This window comes from Vicugna pacos, chromosome 27 (genome assembly GCF_048564905.1).
Source record: "Vicugna pacos chromosome 27, VicPac4, whole genome shotgun sequence".
Classification (NCBI taxonomy): Eukaryota; Metazoa; Chordata; class Mammalia; order Artiodactyla; family Camelidae; genus Vicugna; species Vicugna pacos.
This window is the reverse complement of record NC_133013.1, coordinates 5,802,290-5,821,605: the sequence shown is the minus strand read 5'-3', so window position 1 is coordinate 5,821,605 and position 19,316 is coordinate 5,802,290. Positions and strand designations below refer to the sequence as shown.

Below are 19,316 nucleotides of genomic sequence, written 5' to 3'. Positions count from 1 at the left end.
GCAGACTTTGTGGAAGGACGTGATGCATAGTGCTCCCCCTCTGTTAGCAGAAATTAATACACGTTCTTAGATAAAGTTAGACAGTTTTGGTTTTTAAGACTGGTTTTCATCAAAAAACAACAATTAAGACACTACATCTTTAAGTTCGACCCTAGAAAGTCCAAGCTGTCTGACACGGCGTGGCCCTCCGTCAGCACAGGCTGCCAGCTCTGTGGTCCAGCGTCCATCACCACGCTTGGACTTCTGTCCCCACACGTCCTCTGTGCCAGCAGCGGTGCCAAGCAGCTTCGCAGCGGCCAGGACGCGAGGCTGTTAAGAGTTGTTTTTCATATTATGCACAAGAAACTGGCACAATAATCATGATACAACTGTTCAGCAAAAGTGGAACAAAAAAACCGTAGTTTACTACATTTGATTATCATACAAAAATATGCACATTTTCTATTTTAAAACAGTATTAACAGTACCTAATCATTTTTAAACTTGTAAATTAACAAAAAGAATTACTAATGGGGTTGAAATGAATGTGTGAGGGAAGAAAGCTATAGAGAAATCAATGCTCAACCCTCAAAACAGTAACAAATTTAGAACTTGTAATAATAAAAAAGCAGCCAAGTGGAAAAGGGCAAAGTTATTAGACTTTCAGCAGCAGATGTGCGGTGGTGTCTGAAGGAGACTGGAGCTGGTTTCCAATCAAGGACTGTAAAATGTTTAATGACAACGGTGCTGTTTATATAAACTGAAAAAAGCCCTTATTTTCTATGCAAGTTGGCAAAAACACTGGGTTTATCCACAAGATGAATTTCCTAAGTCATTGTACAGGAACTTCCATCCCTTTAAATTCAGAGAAGTTATCAATTTTTAAAAAGCAAATAATTCAAAAAGAAACAGCTATCTGCTACATATAAAGGTAAAAAACACCGCTTTGAAAAAACTTGTTTTAGAAAAGGATATTAGCTAACCAGACACTTTACCATAAAAGTTTTTTAAAAAGCTTAAGTTGGCAGTTTAAGAAACTCTAAGTAACAGCCACACAGTTTTAAACAGGACGTGAGGGGGCGGGGGGGAATGTCGTGGACGTCACGGCCCTAAGAGGCTCAGCGCTGGCCCCACAGCTCTGGCTCGGCTCCCGTCACACGATTTCAAGGCCAGGGACTTTCAGACCAAGACTACACCGTGTGTGCTTCTGTCCCCTGCCCCGTAACACTGCTGTCAGAGGCTGGGGCGGGGTGCTCTCGCTGTGTGCTGAGACGGCAGGACTGACAAGGACACTGATTCTGTTCTCCAGCCTAAGCATGAAGCACTCTGTCTGAGGGAGGAGGGACTTCTGTGCAGGTGACCTGACCCTTGACCTCATGAGTATCGCCAAGGGAAATGAGCACACTGGGCTACTGACAGAGGCCCATTTTTTTTGGGGGGGTGTCAGTGATGCTGTCACACCAATGCCAACACCCCTCCCCACCACCCCAACAGGCCCGCCAGGTCCCCAGAGACCTGCAGAGGGAAGTGTGGCTTTATCAGTAAGAATGAAGTTTAGTGTGAACAGCCTCTCTCCAACATGCAGCGGGACTCTTTTTAACACCCAAATTAAAAAAAAATTCTATTTAACTCTGTTATTCACATCTTAATGTCAAAGGCACATTTAAGTTTCATTATACTAGCTACAACAAATGCTTTTAAAGTCACAGTGCATATCGTTTTAAAGTTAGTCCTATGAAGTTAAAAGCAAACTCATGATTTTAAAACACAGTGATCTACGGTCCCAAACAAAGTGATCTAAAATAAATTATGGTGTTAAAACATGTTACAACTCTCAGGTGAGTACGATTAGAGATACTACAAGGTGACCAGAAAAATAAAATACCTACTAACACCCATTGGGGGTTTATTGGATGCTTCTTGGAAATACTAATTTCTTAACTTTCCTGATGTCTGCTTCTTTGAGTTACTAATCCGACGGGATCAGGGAACCTTTAGTCGGTGGTTGGAAAAATGGATGGAGACAAAATAAATGCTGCAGACAAAACCTGATTAGTTTGATCACAGTAATGAGGTCGTGGGGCTGTCTGCCTGCAAATCACCTAAAGCAAGCCAGACCTAGAATGATGGCAAGAGAATGTAAATATCAAAATCTATGCCTATCTTTTCAAAATATTGTGAAGGAAGCATAATTCAACATGTTTTTAAGTATTAGTGCAAATTTCAACTGTTACTCTTACATATAAAATTACTAGAGCTCCAGATGCCTGGGTTAGCTAAAAACCATGGAGGAAAATGCTTACAGCTCCCCCAGAATGCTCAGAGAAACCCTGCAGCTTAGTCTTCATTTGCTAGTGTCTCAGTAGATAACCATATCTTGGCCCCACTTAAAAATTTGCTTAACGGCGTTCCTAAAATGCTGCGTCTGCACAGATTGCCCACGGGGGAAAAGGGAAACGAGGAGGAGAGGAAGTCCGGCGGCGCCGAGGCGTCCCGGGGGCCGCGGGCGCGGAAGTACATCCTGCCCTGGTCCCGCTCGGCGTAGCGGGCCTCCAGCGGGCCGCCCCGGTGCTGCCGCAGCGTCCTGGTCAGCACGTCCACCTCGTCCACCAGCAGGGAGAGCCTGTGGAAGGCGGTGATGGCGCCCCCGCGGTGGATCTGGGCCTCGGGCACCCAGCGGAAGTAGCAGAGCTTCCACAGCTTGATGTGCGCCCCCGAGAGGTGCGGCAGGATGACGCCGTGCAGGTCGGCCGGGCGGGAGAGCCACGCCCGCAAGTACTGGTCCAGGCCGCCGTCCTGGTCGTCGCCCGGGTGGCCCGGCCCAGCGGGCTCCGGCTTTGCCCTCAGGATGAAGGAGTTCCGCCGGGGCAGCGCTGCCTGGTCGCCGATGACGCCGTTCTTCAAGGCGGCGGGCAGCCCTCGCAGGGTGGAGCTGTAGCTCTTCTGCAGGAAGAGAGAGCTCGCGGTTACTTTCCCGGGGGCCCCCCTTCCACACAGACGGGGACAGTGTGCCGGTAAACGCAAGCCCAGTGTTGGGAAAACCCGGTAGAATTTCAACCTGCAGGATCATTTTGTTCCTCCCCTGGTGATACTTATTCCAAGCCCCCCAGTGGAGTGGGACACCCCTAGGCCTTGACTCTGCTGGCGCGACAGCCTGCGCTTGGGGAGGGGTCAGAGCCTATTCATCACTGGCGGGCCTCGGGGATCTGTGGGGTGGGGTTCCAGAACACTGCAGTAAAGCGGACACTGCAATGAAGCGAGTCACGTCAATTTTTTGGTTTCCCAGTGTATATATAAATTACATTTCCAATATAATGCAGTCTATTAAGTGTCTTAAAAAACAATGTACAGACCTTAAGCACACTTTATTGCTAAAAATGCTAACCGTCATCTGAGCCCTCAGTGAGTTATTTTCTGTTATAGTAACATCAAAGATCACTGACCACAGATCACCAGAATATAATAATCATGAAAAACTGGAAATATTGTGAGAATTACCAAAATGTGACACAGAGACATTGAAGTGAGCAAATACTGCAGGAAAAATGGCGCCAACAGACTAACTCGACACAGTCGCCACAAATCTTCAATTTGTAAAAAAAAAAAAAAAAGCAGTATCTACAAAGTGCAATAAGCAAGGGCAGTAAAGCAGGGTCCACCTACAATTCGCTGACGTGCTAATTGCTAGGATTTCTGGGTGAGGAAAAAGCTAGGCCTGGCTGGCTGCAGGAGGGACGGGCAGAGTGGACAGCTCGGGAGTGCGCCCTGGGCTCAGAGCTGCGGTCTGCAGACTCCGGATGATGACCAGGGCTTCGTGGGCCTCACACACCAGCAAGGAGGTCAGGGCACAGGCATCCGCGTCACAGCGTGAACGACCCCTCAGAGCTCCAGGGGCAGCGCTGTCACGGGAGATGACTACATTTCTACTGCTCTATTCTGAGAAGGATGTTTTTGGTTACGTGGGAGCAGACACTGGGTTTTTACTGTTGGTGCATTTTTGTAACTTACCTTTGTCTGTTTAAAAGACTTGGCAGAACCGTTCTGGACACAAGGTGGGCTCTTTCCAATGTACAAGGGGTTGTGGAAAAGGGTGCGATCCTTTGCTGTAAACTGAAGAGACCAGTCCCAAACTGAGGGAAATTTTAAACCCTTTTCATCACCCAACTGGATATTTTTGCTTATAGCAAATTCCTGCAAAATAAAATATTTGAACACTCGTGAAAAGATGCCAAAGATTTCCTCCTAATAAATTCCCTTTTTGATCAGTCATTTATTATGAATTAAATTTTCTGAACTAGAGCAACTGCAATCCCACTAGAGCAGCACACTCTGCTCCCAGAGAGGAGACATCTTGGCGCTCATCGGGGGCACACCGGGTCCCCCGCATGACAAGGGGAGTGCGTTTTACCTCCCCAGACACTCCCCTCATCAAAGTTATTTTTATTGCAGCATTTTACTTTCTAAGCACATGATCACACATTCACGCAGTTACCTGTTGGACAGGAAACATGCTAAGTAGATTAGCAGAACGATCCTTGAATGGAAATCACTGCCATCTGTTTCACACCTTTCTCTAAGTGGGCATACTTAACAGTGACCTCCACTAACTGGACCACAGCCCAGAAGCAGGCAGGTAGGAATCAACTCCCCCATGGCCCGCGCACTGGGCCCAGACCGGCACTCTCGGGAGGGCCCTCTGGCCCCCTGGTGTCCTGGTTTTCTCAGCACAACAAACCCAGGCAGCGCAGTGCTATGGGGCGACAGTGACCACCTCACCATGGAGGAGGAAAGGACCGGCCCACTCAGTGACGTGGAGAGGGGACCCTGGTCCTGGCCGACTGACAAAGCAGGCTAGCGCGTCAGTGCCCACAGATGAGCTCTCTGGAGGAAATATCCCGACACCAAGGCTCCGCGTGATGGGAAGTCACTGACTCACTTTCTGCTCTGTCCCATTCAGTATGCTCCAAAATTTCCACAAAGAACAAGAATTTCTTTGGAAATGAGGAAAAAGGCAAGGACGAAACGTTACTAGGAAACACAGTGCTACAGGCCACACGTCCACTGCACCCCAGACCCGGTGAACAAGGAATGGAAAGGAGCCACCGGACCCGCTACTTTAGGGACAGCCTCCCTGACCTGAGGCGCCGGAGCCCATCTCTGGTCTCAACACAGAATATACTGCGACAGCTTCCTTTCCCAACTGTCCGATCTAGAGCACCTGACGACAGCACTGTTTCTCTGTGCGCCGGGCTCCCCTGGGGTCAGAACTGCCCCACCTGCCTCGTGACCCCCGCCCCCTCCTTTTCTTGGACGTTCCTCATTCTGGAGTTCTCCCTGATGCAGGAGCCTGAATAAAATCATTGCCTGAAGCGTCCAGAGCATCCTGCCTTTCACACCCACGATCCTGGACCACTCCCCTCCAGGGTAATCTGCATGGGGAACGCTCTCCCTGCTGTGGCTGCAGGGCTGCTTTACAGATGAGGGAGGCAGGCTCTGCGCTTTCCCAGACCAGGGTCCAAGGACCCTACGGCTCACCATGAAGGCCACCCCCTTCCTAGCAAGGCCTCCTTGGGGCCCACAGAGCTGTCTCTTCTGTCATTTCAGATGTAGGTGAGACAGAACTTGTGGTCCAGAAGGTTCCACTGGTGGCAACCAGAAGCTACATTCAAGTTTGGCTTGAGACCCTCCTTAGTCATGATTCTTCCTCTGGGTCAACAACCTGTGACTAGAAACTGACAGTCCCACCATAAGTGACAGCCACGCGGCCTAAGGGCAGTGGTAAACAGCGCCCGTGGAGAATTTTGGTCTAGTATCAGGCCTACGTTTGTTTCATCTCTGAAATTCCTTCTCCACAGAACCCTTGAGGAAAAATACTCTGCTTTCTACAACTTCTATACTCTGACCCAGGAAACCAATGTCCTCAAACAGGATCCCACTGCTGGGCAGTCCAGGCAGCCCACATGCCAAGACATATATATCACAGCACCACATTTAAGGTGGTTAAAACCATCTACATCTTTAAATTGGTTTATTATGAACAATAAACATCAGAGAAAAATACATGAAATGCTCACCCATAAAAATGAAACAAGTTCAAGTTGCTCGCTTTCGATCCATCTTTAAATGATCCCTTCGGAAATTACAGCTTAAAATGGTAGCTCAGACAGTTTCCAGGTGCACAGTTTAAACACACGGCTAATCGTACCTCGGCTCTACCGCCGTGAAGCTGTAAAAGCCCGTGTGGCCGCGGCCGCACCGCACTTACCGTGCTCTGCTTCACCCGCTGGTGGGGACAGTTGAACAGGAAGGTGCCAAACAGGGGGACGCGGGTGCTGTCGTGCAGCACCGCTAAGTAGGCCTCAGAGAACTCGAAGGCCGCCGGGCACTGCTCCAACAGCTGCCACGTGGCGTCCAAGAACAGCAGGAACAGGGGCGACTGGCACACACACAAGGAAACAGGATCACTTAATGTCTGTCGTCCACACTGATTTCCAAATTTCGCGCTGATGCTAAGGAAGAGATGACTAAGACAACGGCTCTGACTAGAGCCCCTGGCTCCTAAGCAGTGCTAAGGGAAGGTGAATGACGTAAACAGAGCCAGGTGGGACCGAAGAGCTGCGCTCCGGGATGCACATCACAGCCTGCACTGCCGGACAGGGATGCCCAGCGCAAAGGGCAAGGGAAACAGGCGGGCCGGGTGCCACTGTATGAACTGGAACAGTAAACTACGTGTTTAAGCCTATCCTGGAAACAGTTCCTTAGACATTTAAAACAAAACAAAACAATCCCCACAGCAAAAAACAACTTCTGAAATTGCTTTCGGCTGACCGTGCAGGCTCAGCACCAGAAAACTTCGCGGCGTTTCAGAAACCGCCAGCACCGGCCTCCAGGAGGCAGGCAGAGCCCCAGGACAGCAGCTCGGGACACTGCTGCATCTCGCCCGGCGCACCCCAAGGGTCCCCGCATTTAGGAGTGAAGTCTGTGCTGCCGAGGTTCCCTCAGTGACACAGCCTGTGGTAAACGCGAGATACCACTCGTCCAACCATGCTCCCCGGGACCGCCCTGACAGGAGAGACCATCACCAGGCCCACAGCTGGTACACACATGTGCCCCCTGCCACAAACTTTCCACTCCTATTTTATGAAAAGATGATAAAATTCCAAAACTGATTTTTCACGATATTTAACATGCTCGTCGTCTGCTTTGCAGAAGAATTAAGGCAGCATTTCTTCAAGTGGTTTTCCAGTCAGAGGAGCTGAATAGGGAACACTTTAGAATCTGACCTACATAGTTATGATAATCTGCATAAGTACATCACCTGGGACTCTAATCCATCTGTCAGTCTTGGACTAAGGAAGCTACGATGTACTGAATGCAATATTTAAAAAGCCTCCTCATCTCTTTCTGGACGGAACACCTCTTCACATGACAAGTTTTATCTTGTGCACATTTAAAGGCTAACACTAAGCATTAAGGGTTTGTTACCTCTTTCTCTGATCTCTTTAAATGGTTGCATCTGTCCAGAAACTGATATCCTGCCATGACCCACTCCTTCTGTATCAGACTCTGAAATCCAGTAATTGTCCTAAAATAGGGGTCCAGCATCACTTGAACGAGAGAAGCTACAATACAGCTCAAATCTCTTCCCTCCTCCTCTGTCAATAAAACAGAAAGAAAATGATCAGTACATAAAAAAGTGCTGAGAGAAAGGGCAGGAAAGGCAAAGGATGTGATTCAGTGTTTTGTTCTAGGCTGCCTTCAAAACCATTCATGTTAGGAAATTTCATTCAGGCCCAGCAACTCTAAAATACAGACTTTTAGATCAACTAAACTTATGTTTAATGGGGAGATGGCCTTTTTTTTTTTTTTTAATGGAGGTGCTGAGGATTGAACCCAGGACCTCCTGCATGTTAACCACGTGCTCTGCCACTGAGCTCTACCCTCCCCAACCTCCCACTGGGAGATGGCCTTTTATATATAAGTCTTTTCCAGATAATTAGAAGTGCACCCCTCACACTTTTTACATTTCAATGATATGTGGTAGAAATCTTTCAAGAGTCCATTCTATTTCTGTTTTGTCAAGAATATTCGATATCATGCAATCTTTCTACTGACAACGCCCCATGATGACTCTGGTGGCTCCCATCTTTTGTAGGTGGTGTCCTTTTTAATGAGGTCAGTAATACTCTGATATCAAAGTCAAGGAAATCAGAAGAAAGCTATTAAATAATAAATATCCCTCCTTATGATTAGATGTAAACCTCATAAACAAAGTATGAGCAAACCAAATTATCTCAGGAGTGCAAGAATTCATCCTAGGACTGCAAGGTTGGTTTAACATCTACCAATCAATTAAAGTAAAACACCATAATAATAAAATAAAGGACAAAAATAACACTGTCATCTCATCAGATGCATAAAAAGCTTCTGTGTGGTGAAAATCCAACATTCATGCTGGAAAAAAACTCTTAGCGAACTAGGAACAGAAGGGAATTCAACCTGGTAAGAGGAATCTACAAAAACCACAACTAGCATCATTTTTACTAGTGAAAGACTGGATGCTTTCCCCTTAAGACAGGCAACAAGACAAGGAGGTTTGCTCTGCTCACTTCTATTGCACACTGAGCCGAGAGCTTTACACAGGGAAATCAGGCAAGAAAAGAAACCAAAGGCAGACTGGACAGGAAAATGCAGTAACATGTCTGCAGGGAAACTCTAAAATGACTACCAGGACTAAGGAGTGAGTTCAGGAAGGTGGCAGGAATTCTATACACAGTAACAATGAGTACACAGTAAACCTGAAAATGAAATTAAGAAAACAACTGTATTCACAAAAGCGTCAAAAATCAAATACTTACGGAGAGCTTTAGCACAGTAAGGACAAGAGTTGTACACTAAACACTATAAAACACTGATGACATGACACGGAAGAAAACCCAAATGGTGGAGAGGTGTTCATTTCGTGGACTGGCAGACTCAAGGTCTGTTAAGGTGGCATTCTCCTCAATCTATGGGTTCAACATATTCCTATCAAAATCCCCGCAGGTCCTTTTTTGCTGATCCTAAAAAAGTTCTACAGAAATGCAAAGGACCTAGAATAACCAAAACAATTCTGAAAACAAAGCTGGAGTGCTTACATGTCTTAATTTCAAGACGTACTCTAAAGCTACAGCACTCAAGATACCATGGTGCCGGCACAGGGACAGACAAAAAGATCAGTGGCATACAACTGAGACTCCAAAGTGAAGGGCCTGCCGGCAGAGCTTTGGCAAAGCGTCTCAGCAGGGAAAGGACGGTCTTTTCAACTAACGGTGCTGGGACAGTTCACATACACGTGCATGCAGAAAAGATAAACACACGCCTTCACCTCACATCGTACATAAACATTCCTTCAAAGTGACTCACAGGCCTAAGTGTAAGAGTTAAAACTATAAAACGTTTACAGAATAAAACACAGAAGAGTCTTCATAACCTTGAATCAGGCAAGCAGTTCTTAGATATAACACCAAAAACATGATTTATAAAAGAAAAAAATGGATTTCCTCAGAATTTAAAAATTTGTGCTTCAAAAGTCACCAAGGAAGTGAAAAGACATGCTACAGACTAGGAAAAAATACTTGCAAATTATATAAAGAAATAAACAAACTGCATCTCGAATTGTAAAGACTTCATAGAACCCAGTGACAAAACAGCCTAACTGAAGAACAGGCAAAGATCTGGTATTTCACTCCAGACAATTCATCAGCAGCCACTAAGCCCATGGAGTGCATTAGGGAAATGCAAATAAAGACTGCGATGAACTCCCACTTCACACTTCCTAGATGACTATGATCCTGAAGGCAGACAGTGAGGGTGCTGGCCAGGATGTGGAGAAACAAACCTGACACACTGCTGAAGGGAAGGGAAATGTGGACATAAATTTACCATATAACAACCCCACTTCTAGGTATCTGCCCAAAATAAATAAAAACATATGTCCCCACGAAGACTTTTACAGGAATGTTAAAAGCAGCATGCTCATAACAGCCAGAAAGTGGAAGCCATCCAAACTCCCATCAACAAAGAAATGGACAAATAAAATGTGGTACCTACAAACACTGGTCCTTTACTCAGAAATGAAAAAGCACAAACTGCAGATACATGTATCTGAATGAACTGTGAAAACATGTAAAATGAAAGAAGCAGAGGCGAAAGACCACATACTACATGATTCCATTTATATGAAACAGCCAGAAAAAGCAAATCTAGAGACAACGCAGATTAGTGGGTGTCAGGGGTCGGGACACAGGGAATCTTTGTGGGGTGATGGAAGATTTCTAAAACGGGACTCCACTTCCTAAATGTTATTGAACTGCACATTCAGAACAGGTGAAGTTGGTAATATGTAAACTATATCTCAATGAACTGTTTAAAAAACACTTACTTAAAAAAAGTGTTAGTAAAATGCAGGCTCGGTATCTCTTCTGAGGCATTTTATATTACAACAAGCGCATGAAATGTGCTAAGTAGCGTTTTGCAACAGGATGGGAACACCCAGGGGCTGGGAGAGGAGAGACTGATGGATTGCTGGGCCTGGCCTGCCTCTGTGCGTTAAGTACACGCTGACAGCATCAGTTAAGGATGACTGGAAATGGTGCCTTACTTGTCTTTCTTTTCCCCAAGGTTTATCTTTGCATTCTCCTTTGTTAAAGTCAGTTAATTTGACAGTTGGTAAAAATACTTCAATACGCTTAGCGCGTTCATAAACTATGTAAGGTGAAAATATTATAAAACCAGGTAGCTCATGATTTATTACATTTTGCCTGAAAGCTTAAAAATTCTATTAGCTGTAAAGTTATTTAATACACAGTATTCTTTGCTTAACTGAAAGATTTTTATATTGCCATTTATTCCCGCCAAACACTAGACAAAACTCACATTACTGGTGACTCAGTTCAATTTCCTGACACTAACTGTGTCTTTAGAGTCACAATCCAGCATGAGTCAGAGGCATTTAAACTAAAATTCGTATGAATTAGAAAGACAGCAAGATCGGAGAGGAGGCTCCGCCAAGATGAATACTTTATATGAATCCAGTAAGGGCTGTGACCCACCCTTCCCATAATACAGGAAGGAAGACTTAATACAGGACAGAAAATCTGACTCCTTTCTGTTCCTCTACCAGACGTCTCTGAGCCACTGTTTCACTCTAATGACAGGTGGGATCTGGAGTGTACTTGGTGGCACTGGAGTAAATAAGAGGTGGCCCAGATGCACGTAATCACTGGCATGTGGGCCACCAGTCAGGCTGGCTGGCACGGGGACCAGTGTTTTCAGTAATGAATTACCTTGCAGGACTACAGAGAGTCGTTTGCTTTCTAGTGTGTACACAAGTTCTGCCGAATGTTTAAGAAATGCCCTGGAAAGAGAAGGGAAAAATACTGTTAAAAAGCAAATTTCCACCACAAATAAATTTTTTGGAGTACTTGAAATGAAGCAAATCTAATCTTTCACTATGCACATTTGTATCCTCTGTAACCTTCTTGAACTTCTTCAGTATTTATACGATTCATCAACCGAGTACATTTTGATTTTTATATCAGGGAAATTCATTAACCTTTTATAAAAAGAAATGTGTTGATTTCCATGACATTCTTGAAATCACCAAACTACAGAGATGGAGAAGAGATGAGTGGTGTCCAGGGACGGGGACGGAGACGTCAGGTGCGGGTGAGAGGGGCCGCGGGAAGGAGCAGCGCTCCACCTCGCTGTGGTGGTGGGGACGTGAATCTGTACACGGGAGGAAACTGTATAGAAACACACACACGAGGGCCTGTGTAACGTGGGGAGATCTGAATACGGCGTGGAGACTGGACTACTGTCCCCTTCCTGGGTTTGATGACTAGAGTCTAGCTATGTCAGGTGTGACCCCTGGGGAAAGCTGGGTGAGGAGTACGTGGCTCTCTGTGATATTTTTGTACCTCCTGTGAATCTACCATTATTTCAAAGTAAAGTTTTTTAAAAAAGGAAAGCACTTGTACAAACCTTACATATTCTAACCACCGTGTATTTTCCAGTGAAGACAGCCATTTCTCTTCAGTTTCTTCAAATGGTTCTGTAATTAATACAATAACTATATATATAATTATATTCACACACACATATATATACATACAACATTTTTAGGCTTCTTAAGCTTAATTTTCATGATCAAATTCAGACTTAGGTGATACATCACAGTTTTTAATATTTAAACGTTGGCTTTAAGAAAATGTTATGCATTTTCATTGAACAATATAAACATTTAAGAGGACACGTTACAATTCTATAAAAACAAAACAAAGCATCTTCTAGGCCTCCATCCCATCTCTGGCTCTTTCGGGGAGATCTTGGAGAGTCCGACAACCTCTGCACATCCTAAGAGCTACTGACCCAGCCTTCCCTGACTCTGGCCCTCCGGACTCAGCTTCCTCACCACCAGCCTTGCCCTCCCAGCCTCTCTCCCTTCCTGCTGCTGGCGCCGCCTCCCAGGGCCTGGTGCACGTGGCCTCGGTGGCTGACTGCTGCAGGAAAGGGCACCTTCCTGGCAGGGCTCACACAGCCCTGCCCAGCCATGTCCTGGCTTGTCTCAGGGTGCCTCTTGCCTCATGCTTCAGCCACACTCCACTTCCTGGGTGGCTGAAAATCAGTCACTGTGTTTTCTATCAGCTCCTATCCCAGACCAGCACCTGCGGTCCCTCCAGTCTTGCTGCAGTGGCTGCCTCTCTGCCCCGCGGTGATGGCGGGTTCTCTCCTGCACACCTTAAGGAGGGGCCGCTTTACACCAAGAGGCTGTCTTGTGAGTCATCCAACCCAAACAGACACGCTGGAACTCTGAGGCTGCACAGATTATAACAAGGCTCTGTTTGAAGTTCATGTCACATGTATCTCAAAATATAACCGAATATATTAAAATCTTAGCTTGTCTGGAGGGTAGCACGGTGTTCTACTTAGCAGACACTTTCATGGAAGTGTCCTACCATACCTTTCATGATTTGAAAGTGATCTAACTGGTTCATCTTTTCCTCCCAAACTAAAAGCAGCCTAACCTACACTTTCTAAGAACTTCTGACATTCTCACACAATAATCTGTACAAATATTTCAACGAGCCTCTACTGAAGTATATCTATTTCTAAATTTCTAATATCGCCCTTCCTGACATGCCTCACACAATGCCTCACATAATCCCTCATTCATTATTTACACACATATAAAACAAAAAGGAGGTTACCATTAACACACAGCTGCTTGAGTTTTACAAAAGCCGCCTGTATTTCTTGGATATTGGGCAGAGTCTTATCCAAATCTGATTTGTAAACATCACTTCTCTGTGGATGACTTTTAGTTATTGCATTACAAATCCTAATAAAGACAAAATCTCAGAGTCACTATTCACTCATTTATTCAACACACAGCTTCTAAACACCTACTATGAGCCAGGCACTACTCCAGGGGCTGGGGATGGAGAGAGGAACGAGACTGGCCAGGTCTCTGCCTCCACGGAGCTGGCATTCTTGGCGGCAGGGTAATGAGCAAACAGCAGGCTGTGGTGAACGCCAAGGGTGATATCATGGAGGGACGCCGGCTAGCTCAGGTCAAGGGCTCAGAAAAAGCTCCTCTGTGATGGTGACACTGGAGCTGAAACCCAATGATCAGGAGCTGTGCAAAGATTCGGGGGAAGTGTTCTGGGCAGAGGGGCCACTAGTGCAAAGGTCCTGTGGTAGAACACAGCTTGGCTGCTGGACAAACCTAGGGAAGGCCAGTGGGGCTAAGAGATATCTGAGGGAAAAAGGGTGGACACAAGGTTGGACAACAGAATCTGTCCTAATTATGAAGAGCAGACAGCTGAAAATACAAGTAATTCTTAGCTTAGTAAGTTAAATAACGAAAACTGCCTGCCACAGGCTGTTCAGTTTACAGTTACCAGGGCTGCCGCCTTCCCTTTAGCAGCCACACGCCTAACTGGGCACTTCATCGGCAGACACGTCAGTGAGAACACGACAAGATAGGAAGTGGTTAAGGTAGACTCTCAGCCGGCGAGAATACGTGCCAACTGCGGGAAGCTGCAGGGTCACCTGGGGTCAATGGGCAGGCATTCACCTCGCCAGCGCGGCCGTCTCCGCTCCGGCACTGCAGGGGGACGGACGAGCCGGCCGTGCCAGTCACAGCCCGTGATACACGACTTCTCAGGCTCTCTGGGACTGTTTTCTAAGATCTTTTCCTTTGTTCCTCATCTACTGCACAAGTACTGAATAAATAACCAACACTCAGGTACTTCCTGGGCGCTGAATACAGCAGAACCACGGTGTGCAAGACAGACAGTCCCCTCTCCTCACAGACTTGTAAGAAAGACAGCCAGTACTCAAACTGTAACACACATCATCAACTAAAAACTGAAATAAGTGTAAAGAAGAAAAACCCAGAGTGCTAGAGAATGCATAACTTGAGGCCTTATGTAATGTGGGACGTGAGGGAATGCTCATCTTAGAGAAGTGATGTCTGAATGGAGATGCAGAGAATGAGTACCAAGTGATGGGGGAAGGAGTGCTCGTGGACCAGTGAGAAGGCAGCCAGGAAAAGGGGCAGCACAGCCAAAGGTCAGGAGATACCGAAGGCCAGCAAAAGCCCAGGGTGGCTGGAGCCCAGAGGGACAGAGTGTGGTACTGGATGAGGAAGAAATGGGGGCCCCTACGACACACTGGTACAGGGGGTGCTGGGTGGGACAAGATGAGTCAGATTTCTGAAAAACAAAGGGAAAGAATTTGATGATGGACTGGACACAGGGAGGGAAGCGAAGGAGAAGGCACCAAGGATGATTCTCAGGTTTCCGAGTGCAGGCTGGAAGGAGGTGTGGTACCCATGTACTTGAGTTTGGTTTTAAACATGAACTTAAGGGGCCTCTGAGACCTCTGTGTGGAAAACGTCAAATTGGAAATATAAATATGACAGCCACAAAAGCCACAGCTATAGGTGAACTCCTTTGGGAAGGGAACGTGGAATGGGAGGAGGAAGTGGCCTGAGACGGACACTAAGTCACACCTGGAGAGAGAAGGGCAAGCTGGCGGGGTGCATGGAGCACAGTGAGGAAGAGGAGCTACAGGAAAGCAGAGAGGAGCAGGGCCGGGGGCCCAGGGGCCTTTCAGGAGAGACTGACCAACAGTGGTGCCCACCAGTATGAGGAAGCCTGAGAGAGGCTAATACTTCAAGGTCACGGAGGTGACAAGTGACTTTAGCAGATGACGCCAAACCTGTCTGTGAGAGCTAACTAAAACCACCATTCTAGTTCCTGTGACTCTGCAGACCACAGACACATTGAACCACAGGAAAAATCTGACTGATCCTCAAATGTCTCAACTGGAAATCACTGCACTTTGAAAGTTCAGTAGAAGCAACATTACAGCCCTGTGTCAGCAATGTAAGATCCTCAAGTGTCTTACAAGCCAAAGCATTAGATTACATGTAGTGTAACTTAAACGTTAATCTGAATATATTCACGTTCTTTCCACAGTGGTAATTCTTGCTAGAATGTGTGGTGCTAATTAATAAAACTGCAGCACTCTCCAACTACCTTCAGTTGGCAGAGCTCACAGCACTGCGTTAGACAGCTGCAGGGGCCCTGGTTACCTCTGGTCGATCTTCCTCTGCTGTAGCACGTCTTTGATGAGGGCCATTCGCACAAGGGCACTGCCGTTAGCGTGGCTCCAGCACCAGAACTAGGAGAGAAGCGGGGTCTTTACTTAACCGGGGAGAAGCAGTGAACATCTGTATCCATGAAACCCAACAGACGTCACTTACTGGCATCCTTCTTCCAACAAAAGAATGGGAAAAGATCTTCAGGTCCTGGTCTGCTAAGGAACTTGGCACTACAAAGTATTCTGGAAGGCTGGAGAGGAGAAAACAAATTGTAACATCAGAGCCCGAGCTTTGGGCAGGAAGAGTGTGCTCTGTAGACCCCGTATTTAATTAATGCACACCCTACTCAGGAGCCATCCGGTGGGTGCTGTGGGTGACACTGATGACCCCAGACATCTCAGTCTAAAACACGCGTGATGTGGTCAATTACCACAAAAATTTTATTTATAGCAGGGGGAAAATCCAAAGGAAGCATTTGAAATATTTTCCAGAATGACTATTACTCAACCATGTATGTAATTTCTGAAAAACATACGCACCTTTGTTCTCCTGACAGGCTACGGGTGAGGGAGCACCAGGCACGCAAAACCAAACCCGGATCAAACTTGACATCTACCAAGAAGCTCAGCTCCCCTCTCAGCCTCTTCATCTTCCGTTTCCCAGACCCCCAAGGCAGGCTGACTCTAGGACACTGACTAGATGCAGTTACTTCCAGGCAGGCTCACCCTTTTCTTTGCTCCCATGACCAGGCAGTTGGACAGAGGGAGGCCCAGGCAGGCCCTGTCACGTGCTTCTCAACACGTAACACACAAGCAGGCTGGCCACAAAGGTAAAGTTCAGGGGGAGGCAAAAGAAGACCCAAGCTGCAGGCTCCAAAGCCCCTTCCCCAGCACCGCGCACTCCTCGTGCTTCCTTCCACACCGTCCACACCGCTGCTTACCTCAAACACAGTGAGGACTTTAACGACAAAACATTCCCCCAAATCCGAGAGTCCTAAACAATACTATCAGGCAAAAATTTAAAAACCAATTTCTTGGGCACTCTCGGAGGATTCTAGGAAACCCATTCATTCTGAATACTGGTTAAATAAGTAAAGGGAAAAAGTAAACACCTGGACCACCTTCCTCATACAAACTGCAGCTCAGGGTACTGAAGAGCTGATGGGAGGAAAGTCTGACGGAACTGGAATATGACCAACAGCAATCCTTAACAAAACAACGCACCCACGCGATGATCCTCACTCCTGATGAAAACGCTTCTGGCAGCTGAACACACAACACACAAGGGGAGCAGTGCCCCGGAGGGGTCAGGCTGACTGCCGTGGGCCCACGGGTGAGTCGGCATCGCAGTGACCTCCAGACCCCGTGTGATGCAGCGGCAGGTGCACGACGCCACTCAGGGATCATTCCTGCCCCAACCTGGAACCTGAATCTAATTACAGCTGACCCTGCACAATGCCGGGGGTGAGGGGTGCAGACCCTCTGCACGGCTGAAAATCCACATACAACTTAAAGCTGGCCCTCCCTGTACGTGGTTCCTCCGGACCCACGGTTCCGCACCTACAGATTCAACTTGCGGGGATGGAGCAATGCTGAAGTATTTACCACTAAGAAAAAATGTGTGTTCAAATCCGTGTTGCTCAAGGGTCAGCTATAATTATTTAAGCCTCTAGAGCTAACGTTTTAGATACAGTAGACAGAGGAACACATTGAAGGACACCACAGGGATAAACCCAGCAACATCTAGAAAGTGACAAAGTCCACAGAACAAATGACCTGGTTCTATCAACAAAAAATGCCAGGTAACAAAGGGATGGGGGAGACTGTCACAGACTAAGAACAGACAGATCAAACGAATTCAGTGTGACCCTGATCTGAACAAACCAACTCTAAAAGACATGTATACGAGATACAATTGCAAATAAACAAAGACTAGATTACTGACAATACTACTGGAATTACCGTCAATTTCTTATAATAGATACTGTCATTGTTATTATGTTAAAAAAAAGTCCCTATCTTTAAAATAAAATCTTCATTAAAGCGATATTAAAAGTAAGTATGACACTAACCACAACCTGAAAGTTATTGAGAGCAGAGTTTGATTACTCTTCACAAGCAGTCACTCCCAGTAAGTAACACAGTGAAAGTCGGGCTTACCAAGTGCATATCATATAACCCTCGTTAATAGAACAAACTCTCCACCCGGAAGCACCCGTCCTCTTCACTTCTCTGTCCCAGTCTGAGTACGTTTCAAACAGTGGAGTTTTTAGGCTGCTGCCACCACCAGCTCCGAGGCCGCCGCCGCCGCCACCTCCCGAGGGTATTCCATTAACTTTGTTGGCTGTAAGGAAAAGCAATATTATTCATTTTGTTTCAACAGTCACAGTTCGTCCACCATTCCCTCTCCTCTCTCCGTGCCTCCCGTCACAGACATACTCTGATGCGGCACCTTGTCCGTGACTGTCTCTCAACTCTCTCCGAGACCATCCCACCCTTTCCAGCAGTCCTGAGACCCTGCTGCTCTCAGAACAGCTCATCGTGTCTGGTCCTCGCCCAGCTCCCTCCCAGCTCCTCTGATATTCTGTCCTTTACCAGCTCTGTCTCCAATGCCTTCAATCACCAACAGGCAAACACGGCAATAAAAAGACTTGCATATGATCACACTGGACCATTCCAGCCACTACAGGATGCATTTCCCTCCTTCCTTTGACCACCTCCTGAAATGATGGACAATGCCTGCCACCAGTATTTCCATTTATTGTCTCCTTAACTCTCCACTGTCTGCTGTCCCCACCATTCTATGGAAACCACGCACAAGCCTCTCTCATCCCCCTGCCCCAAACTGTGGGTCAATCCAAGTCACTGCTAATTTTCTCCACACACTTCGGTTGGAAAGATGAATGCAGTCAATAATCACCTCTATTCTCAAGCCGTGCAAACCTTTCATCTTTCTAATACTGACTTCTCATCCCTCTTCTGTCTGACTCACTATAAAATTCTTGGTCTCCTATCTCTACTCGATTTGTCTTTGATGAATTCACACGGACTCCTTACACTCCACCAGAGTGCCAGTCCCACCGGAGATTTCGGCCGAGGGCCCAGGCCCGAATTTCCTTAGCGAGGAGCCTTCTCTACTTGAGAAGCACTTCGATCTCCTGGGAGCCTGCCTCCAGCCTCAGGAGGGCCTGCAGAGTGACCAGAGAGAAAGAAGGGGTCCCAGCAGTCAGCCTGGCCACCTGGGGTGACAAATGGCATAACTGTCCCTGGTCTAGTGACACGACATTCTGTTGCACTCAAACCAGCCTCAGCTGCCCCAAGACATTTCCTGTAAACCATGCTTTCATGATACTGACCCAGGCCCCAGTGGTCAATCATGCTCACTTTCCAGCAGAACCCAGGAAACCTAAGTGGCTCTGACGATTATGACCCACTCTCCCCTAACTCCCACTCCTTCTGTAGCCATGAAACCCCTCCTTCATCCTATGAACAGGCCCCTTCCTATAAACTATTTACTAAACCTGGTGCAAGACAGATACTTCCTGAGAACCTACCATGTGCTAAGGCCTGAAAATGGAAAAATGAGTGAAATTTTATCTTCATTCTGAAAGCACTAACAGAGAGTAGAGGGTGAGTGCACTGTGGGTCATGGTGCGCTGGGTGTAGCTGGGTGGAGCCAGCGGAGC

The 19,316-nt window shown here is 46.8% G+C and overlaps 1 protein-coding gene across 1 annotated transcript in view; it reads right to left on the bottom strand.

Annotated features, from left to right (window-relative positions):
• Positions 1–71: 71 nt before the first annotated feature.
• Positions 72–19,316, bottom strand: part of MTMR10 (myotubularin related protein 10) — a 45,350-nt gene continuing 26,105 nt past the window's right edge. The window contains exons 7-16 of the mRNA XM_072950665.1: positions 17,791–17,974; positions 15,794–15,881; positions 15,623–15,711; positions 13,230–13,360; positions 12,004–12,073; positions 11,307–11,377; positions 7,465–7,634; positions 6,245–6,415; positions 3,988–4,170; positions 72–2,922 (exon numbers count right to left, since the gene is read on the bottom strand). Of these exons, the coding sequence (XP_072806766.1) occupies positions 2,317–2,922; positions 3,988–4,170; positions 6,245–6,415; positions 7,465–7,634; positions 11,307–11,377; positions 12,004–12,073; positions 13,230–13,360; positions 15,623–15,711; positions 15,794–15,881; positions 17,791–17,974 (1,763 nt within the window). The 3' untranslated portion in view covers positions 72–2,316. The remainder of the gene's footprint in view (positions 2,923–3,987; positions 4,171–6,244; positions 6,416–7,464; positions 7,635–11,306; positions 11,378–12,003; positions 12,074–13,229; positions 13,361–15,622; positions 15,712–15,793; positions 15,882–17,790; positions 17,975–19,316) is intronic.